Source organism: Vicia villosa, unplaced genomic scaffold (genome assembly GCF_029867415.1).
Source record: "Vicia villosa cultivar HV-30 ecotype Madison, WI unplaced genomic scaffold, Vvil1.0 ctg.000301F_1_1_1, whole genome shotgun sequence".
In the NCBI taxonomy this organism is placed as follows: Eukaryota; Viridiplantae; Streptophyta; class Magnoliopsida; order Fabales; family Fabaceae; genus Vicia; species Vicia villosa.
In genome coordinates this window covers 44,475-52,543 of record NW_026705129.1, presented here as the reverse complement: position 1 = coordinate 52,543, position 8,069 = coordinate 44,475, and the positions used below count along the sequence as shown (strand labels likewise).

At 35.2% G+C, this 8,069-nt stretch overlaps 1 protein-coding gene across 1 annotated transcript; it reads right to left on the bottom strand.

The window, feature by feature from the left end:
* Positions 1-1,015: 1,015 nt before the first annotated feature.
* On the bottom strand, positions 1,016-4,384 carry LOC131626497 (protein CNGC15c). The gene is made up of 8 exons (XM_058897317.1): positions 4,194-4,384; positions 3,907-3,982; positions 3,277-3,817; positions 2,958-3,170; positions 2,586-2,878; positions 2,346-2,457; positions 1,948-2,184; positions 1,016-1,828 (listed from the first exon to the last, which is right to left on the bottom strand). The coding sequence occupies exons 2-8, from the start codon at positions 3,933-3,935 to the stop codon at positions 1,184-1,186; spliced, it is 2,070 nt and encodes a 689-aa protein (XP_058753300.1). The 5' UTR covers positions 3,936-3,982; positions 4,194-4,384; the 3' UTR covers positions 1,016-1,183.
* Positions 4,385-8,069: the final 3,685 nt, after the last annotated feature.

Sequence of the window (8,069 nt, the reverse complement as noted above, 5' to 3'; positions counted from 1 at the left end):
AATGTATTTGTTTATATTATTTTTTCAAATTTTGTAAATTGGTCTTCATATTTTCCTAAATTACAAAATTGAATACAAAAATTTTTCAGAAAATTACAAATTAGTATTTAATATTTTTTAAAATTTACAATTTAATCCTTTAAATTTTTAAAAATTGCAAATTAGTCCCTACTTTTCAATTTTTTAATTTGATCCAAAAATTTAAATTTTATAAGAAAATGACCTCAAACATTTAACAACGAATTATCTTAATACTCCATCCAAACAAAATAATTTAAAAATGAATGAATTTCAATTAAATCATTTGAATTGTTTTAAATTTTATTAAAATTTTCAATTACTTCATTCAAACACACTCTTAAAATATTACTGAATTAATACTAAACATTTATTTCCAGAATATTGGATTATAAAAAGATTCCTTATTTCATTTCTTTCTAAAAGTATATGTGATAATGTGAGGTTTATACATTTAGATAGTATAGTCGAATGTGTTTCATACTTTCATACAATGAAAGTGATTTACAAGAATTCAGGTATAGTATTAAAATTATTCAATTTTAAAATTTTTAATCATTTATATAAATTTAAAAAGTTGTGTCAAATTTAAATTTTAAAAACATAGATCAGTTTGCAATTCAATTTTTAAAAACATAGCAATTTTTAAAAACTCAAAAGAATTAATTTCTTTTTGAGTGAAACAATAAGGGTGTTACGAACAATTCCGTCGAGAATTTTTCAGTCAAGCTCATATTTTTTTAATCATTAAGGAATGATCAAAATTCTATCACATTTGATTAAGAATGTTATCAAAATTGTACATAAATAGACAAAAGTGTTGGGTCATCACGGAGAGCATTCATACTGAATCAAGAGCAGCACACAAGTGTTGCTCTTAACCTCCACTATAACCTTCCGCTTGATAGGTGTATGGGTAAGTAGCGTCGCTACCTTATAATTTGCTCAAATTTTTAAAAATATTCAACCGGGAAGATCCTCCTAAAAGTAAAGTTTTGATATAAAATATACTATGAGAAGTAAATTTTCAATAAACTCTGCATTTTTAGACACAGTTGCTCAACTTGTTACAACAATTCCTATCTCTAATTCATATCAACAAAATGATCCAAAACAAATAAATTACACAATCAAAAGACTATAAAACAACAATATACATTCATTATTATTCATCAGAAAAATCAGGTTCTGTTGGTTTCTGCAAAGAGCTAACCACACCTTTCCTAGTACTCCTTGCCACCCTTGTTCCATAAACAACAAAACCTGTCCCAAATTTTGTTTCTCTTTCGGTCTCCGAAGTTGCCATAAGATTCTCCTTAGCCCTCAATTCAGCAGCTTCTTTCCTTTTCTTGTGCCTTCTCCATGCAGCTTGAACAAAACATGCAGCCCAAGTTCTCCATTGGTGTGAATAGAATCTGAATTTATGCCTTAGTTGCTTACTATGTAGTCTTCTAAATTGTGATGCAACAAACTTAAGATCTTCGGCTATGAGCGCGAACGCTTCTACTTCTGAGACAGCGTTAACTGTTCTTGTGGACGAAGGGAGTATCACACTTGGTCTTGGATCTAAGGCCCATGTTAATAGCTCTTCGCCGCAGAAATCACCTGGACCGATACGGCATGAGTTGAAGAACCCGTCTCGGCCTCCGTTTGTGGTGTAGGAATCAAGATGGCCTCGAATTATGAAGAGCATTTCGTTCACTGGATCGCCTTCGCGAACAAGGTATGTTCCTTGAGTGCATAATGCAGGCTTTAGTCTTTCGCATATTGCGTCTAGCATCCTCTCGTCCATTTGATCAAACAACGGAACCTGTTAATAATCAGTTAATTGATCATTTCAAATGTCATAAGCCAAAATCGAGACGTGGTCATATTCGCAACCAAAAACTATCATATTAACAGATAAAAACTCGGTGTTTCTTGACTTACTCCTCGAACTAGTTCAAGACAAAGATGGCGTTTGATGTCTCTCCTAAGATCGAGTGGAAGTCCTTTGAGAAGATCTTCTTCTTCTACTCCTCGCGTAGCCACCCATTTATATTGATTATATTTCCGAATAGACTCTCGTAGTTCTGAAGGTAGTTGCCTGTGATGCATCCATTGTTCTGTATCAGTTCTTTTCACCCTCCACTCTTCTAGGCGAACAGTTATCGATTGAAGGTATGTCTGCAAAATTCAAGTTCTATTAGAAGTAAAGACTAATGGAACCGACTTTTAAGGTGAGTGATGCATCCCATTGATAAACACATTTTCCATCGCATCTCATCCAACGATCAAAATCAAAACGATATCTATTGTACCAAGAGAAATAAATGAACCGCGCTTACCTGCATATTACCAATCAGCAACGCGAAAAGAACCAATCCAAGAGTTGCGACAACAATGGCAACCATGATTTCTCCAATAAAAGTGCTAGTAAGAAGGCCTTGTCCTAAAGAACTGCACCATCCAATCATAAATACATCATTATATTTTGCTCAACACGACCGCGCAAAACAACTAGAAAAACGGGCAACATTTCGAGGTTTCTAACAAAGTATAGAATACTAATTGACCATAATACTTGCCTGAGATTCCTTAAACCCCACCAGAGACAAAAGAAGTACTTATTGAAGAATGGAGAGGATGTAACTTGGGAAGTCATGGCATCAGCATATATACCAAACTGATAAAAGCCAGAACTCGGTGAACATAAATTTGTGACATTACTCGATACAAACCATTTGACCCTCGACGCATCTTTAACTCGATGGCAATCAAAGAATCCGTATTGACAATTCGGTTTCTCCATATTGCACACACTTCTCCAACACGCTTCTTGACGTTCAATCGATAGAAGGTACCAGCAAGCTCCTAAAATCTATTAAGAATGTAAAAGCATAAGTAAGTTTCGAAACGAAATTTCAAATTTTCTGTATTACATTTCTGTGATGACTTACATGGCTGGCCAACATGTAAAGCATGAGGTTGTAAGCAGCACCTGCCCATGCTGTTTCTGTCACAACTCCCGTAGCTTTCACAATTTGCGACGAAAGTGGAAAAATCAAATATAGCCTCGGAATATATTGGAAAATGATGAAAAAACGAAGGACGTTTTTCGTGTTCGCCATCGTCGAACCCCTAAGCGTTGGGATAATAATCCAAATCAACACCTGCAAGTGCAAGAATAACATATATATAGTCAGAGACGTAGACATACTTGGCCGAACTTCGTAACCAAAAATCGTAGTAACAGATTCATCTGTATTCTGTACCTACCTGAGGAAGAGGCAATGCAGCAATAAAGTCTAACCAAAAACCCTTACTGAAGTACCTAACAGCGATCTTCGAATACGTAAGAACAAGCTCTCCTCTACCAAAAACCTTGGAAGAAGGAGCAACATATGCGGTACGAAACTTCATGAAAATCTGAATCATGTAAAACAAATCCCCAACTGATCTAACAATTGTGAGGACAATCTCAAGATTTTTTCCAATATCAATACAAACTTCTTCTCTAACTACTGGCAAATAAAAGAAAAGAGGATCCACAAACAACGAAACCAAACATGCTACTAGAAATATCTTGTTCCAACGATGAATGATTTGTCCCCTAGGATCTAATACTAATACTCTCTTTTTTACTCTTTCGTAATCCTCCGAGAATACTCTCGATAATACTCTTGTTTTCAAAAACTTGTTCCTCGTAACCTTAGACTTTCTCGAACTTGGTTCTGGTATTTGTGTTCCATCAATGTGATATTTCACTTTAACTCCACTTGTTGTTGGAGTTTTTGATATATCAGGATCATCTTCAAACCTATGAAAATTTGAAGCAATTAGTACTATATAGCTTGAAAAATTGAAAGTTATTGGAAGGAATTTAAATTCAGGTAACTATTAACTAACCTCTCAGATCTTGGATTATCAAATCCCATACTGGTTTTCCAATTGAATCAGTTTCTCTTCAATTGAAACTATGAATCTAGATAACAAGGAAAATTGAGTTAAATCAAATCATGTTAATGCGATAATTAGAGAATGTTGAGACATATGAACAATGGAATAGAAGATACAAAACTTGGTATAAAAGTAAGTATATTGATCATCTGCCGCGTCTGGTCACAGTTGCACTGTGTAGCTGCGGCAGATGATTGAATTAAAAAAGAAGGTAAGAAGCAAAATTGGTTTCTTACGTAGATATTCCAACAAAAGTGAGAGAGATTCCAAAGCATTTCCCTATGCTGCAAGCAACTTATCTTTTGACAGTGAAGGAGTAATGAAGAGTGAGAAATGAATCATGAAGAGTATAGTTAGTATATTCATTCATTCATTTATTTTCTTATAATGTCACACTCTTCCCCTTGAAAATGGGAAATCGTGTGAACTAAGATTTGGAAGCTATAAAGAAAAGGAATGCGCGTTTATTTATTTATAACCATAAGGGGAAATATCGAAATAAATAATGAAAATTAAGGACATAACAGCTAGGCTATATGAAATATGAATACAGAAAAAGGAATAAAATTAAAAATAGAAAAAAGGATCCATTAAGTCAACTTATTAGTTATAACCGAAGAAATATCCGATGGCACATTTTAAGCCTTAATTTTGTTACGAGTTCTATTAATTATGGGTATCTTTGGTTTGATTTTTGGAAGATAGAAAATTACTTTTAGAAGTGTAAAATTTATTTTGAAATTATTTTGAGGTGTTCGATTTTTTTAAAATAGAATTGATCCTGTTTTTATAATTGATTCTACTTGAAGATAATTTATAATTTTTGTGTTCGGATCTTCGCCTCCTCCTACAAGGCTTAAATATGGTTGGCTTTTTTCTGGAGGACAATTGTCTCTTTCTGGAATTTAGAGCACTTATGTTCCATATGTTTGTATTTTCCTTTCCAGGCATCCTTCTCCTTGGAAGAGTTAGCTACAACTAAGACATCACTTTGGCTAGCAGCAGCTAAAGAGAACAAAGAAAATGTCCGGTAAATGTGATAGGTGACCTCAGAAAGAAGGTCCATTTTGTCCGCCTCGGGAAGGTTTTAAAGGAAGGACAAATCCTCCACTGAGGCAAGTAGGCAACAACACCAACTTGCTCGAGAGTGCGAGGAATCCAAATAGAAAGAATGGCAGGAAGTTTGAGAAAATGATTAGTCGACCCTAAAGTTGCACCCTTGGAAAGACACACATGTTTAGGGGAGTACTCCTCTAAAGGAGAATGTTTATCCTAATCACAGCACCTCTTCACCGAAGTGGGAGAAGGTTGTGGCTAATATTCCATAAAGAGAGTGGTAGTGGTGAGTTGATCCACACCGGTGGAGCTGCAATAGCCCCGACAACAGGTGGGGTGTAAGAGTTGTGGGGGGATATGTAATAACCCGGTCAGTAGGACAATGTTTGATGTCTTAAGAAGAGAGAAGAGAAAATAGCAACTGCAACTTGTCTATTTTATCTGCAGAGTACATGCACACATGTAAAAAAAACTCTAGGACTCCGCCTCAACAAAGATTTCTTTCCTCTTTACACGGTCGGCCGCACCCATAACAGTGCAAGTGTCAATTAGTTTTTTCCTCTGCAGAGAAGATGACACTTCACTAGGGCCAGTAATTCATAACCAAGTCCCTGATACACGGGTTCCAAATCCTCCTTCATCATAGTCTCTAGGGAGAATCCAACTTGATGCTTTAGGATTGAGCTATAAAGCATAAATGGGGTCAGAACTAGTACTTCATAAACCCGCACTTGTCAATTACAAGAGATTTTGGCCGGGAAAGATGAGACTCTGGAGTACAAATGGCTCACCAGCACAAAACACCTCAAAAAATTTCTCTAGTCGTCAATAGAGGGGCTAAACCAGAAAAGGTGTTGGCAAAACTCGATAATCCATTGATCATGGATATCATTTCGGGAGGTGTGCATAATGTAGAATAATTTGAAGAACAATCGTGGATATTGTTTCCAATACCTATGCGCATCCCAATATTGGAACACTTTCATGAAGACCTGGGAGCCCTATGAATCTAAGAGGGACAACCTTCAAGTACTTCAGTACGACCACCTCAAACTCAGACAAATACAACCTCTGACGTATCCTGGTAAACACACACTCATAAAATGGAATTGAACAACAATAAAAAGGGTTGAATATTCTTTTTTCTGCATCCACATGAAGGACCTAGTTTGAAGGGTAGCTGATCACAATGTTGGTCGCGTCTACATCTGCCTCATTACTTAAAACTGAGGGGTCCCTACTAATTTTGCAACCACCTATTTATACTTTATCGCGTAAGTCGGCTCCACTAATGTCATCCTTTTTTAGGGATAGCTTGCAAACTTTAAATGCTCGACAAGTTTAATCCAAGGAGCCACGTCTGATTAACCCTTGTACTTCATATGGGCCTTGATATCAACACCAATGGGATCTCGATTGTAGGTTTTTCTGATAAACTTGAATGAAATTTCTCGCGCATTTTCTCCTTATGAAATTTCGCATCAGGAGATACATCACTCTCAAAACGGCTAGTCAAATTGATAGGACTATCACTCGTTCTGATAAAAAAACTTGAAATGCTGGAGGTAAAAACTTGAGGTGATGACAGTACCTATTAAGGCGAAGCTGACGAAAGGCAAATGTAATAAGGAGAAATGGAAACTTGAGTAAGGAGTTGCAACTATTCTGGTAAATACCACCAGGAAAGAAAAGAGGAGAAATATCGCAAATGAAAACTGACTTTCAAGAATTACGAAAAGTTTATCAACTTTTAACAACCCATATATATAGGCAAAGGCAAGCAACAAGACAAATCAATAGAAGTAAGAAGTTACGAAATCAACAACTGGATTCTCCCTTGGAAACATAAACATACTGGAGTGCACTATAAGTAGTGTCATGCCTTAACTAGTCATCTCAAAACACATGTTAGAATGTAGCAGCAAAACACATCGATGATGGAATTACATTTAATGCAATTGTTCACCCTTATCGTTTCAATTGACTCTAAGCGTTTCCACTTCTAGTCTAAAACGTACGACGTCTTTAGAGGCCGGCCACTAATGTTAAGACTTCCCCAACTCAGTAATGTCCGACAAACCTTGAGGGCAACTGTTTTGAGCCGACCAAAGACCTAAAAAGTTAAGGCTCAAACTGATGTCAATCCATTTCAAATGATCTAAAGTATAAAAATCATCACATGAGTCATTCAAATTATACTTTTTGATATCCACTTTAATTACATCCATATTGAATTCTGAACTGACTTGCACATTGACTTGCACATTAGAATGCTAACTTTGCAGGTCTACCGCCGTACTGCCATATAACAGATTTGCATCATCTGTTCAGGCATACATTGTTTCAGAACAAAACACATAGCATTTATATAATATTAATATTAATAAAAATATAAATATTTATAATTTAGATATTTAAAAATTAATTTGATAAAATTGAGTTATATTAAATCAATTTTTTAATTAATCATTTAAAACTCTATCATATAATAAGTAAATTTATATTTAACTTAAATGATTTGTTGTCTCAAAATCGACCTAATATCATAAAGACTGTAATACCTTGTAGTGAAATATTTAAGACACCGTAATTAAATATGTAGGACAAACATATTAATTAGATATGGATAGTAAAGAGTGTTGTCCGGCAGGTAAGTAGGGACCATAGCCATAGAGAGGACAGATAGAGAGATGTTAGTTTTGTTTCCATTTCAATTCAACCAACTTGGTCGGTTGGAGAGAACGAGAGAGGAATGGTAATGTTAATGTATTTGTTTCTTTAACATTCACATCATCACATCACATAATAATAAAATGATCGATCCGAGGAGGAGTTGACTGCGTTAGATACGCTTCCATGGAATCTTGACATGTGTTGCTCACACCCCTACAACTCCATCTCATATTTTTATTTCTTACTTGGCCTGCAACTTGTGTAACTCACTTGTGTGTGAGGTTCATCTTGGTATAATCTCAAGACTTTTTTTAATTTAATTTATATTTTAGACTACTATTAAGTCTCATTTCATAGAGTGAAAGATCAATTTTACTACTAAC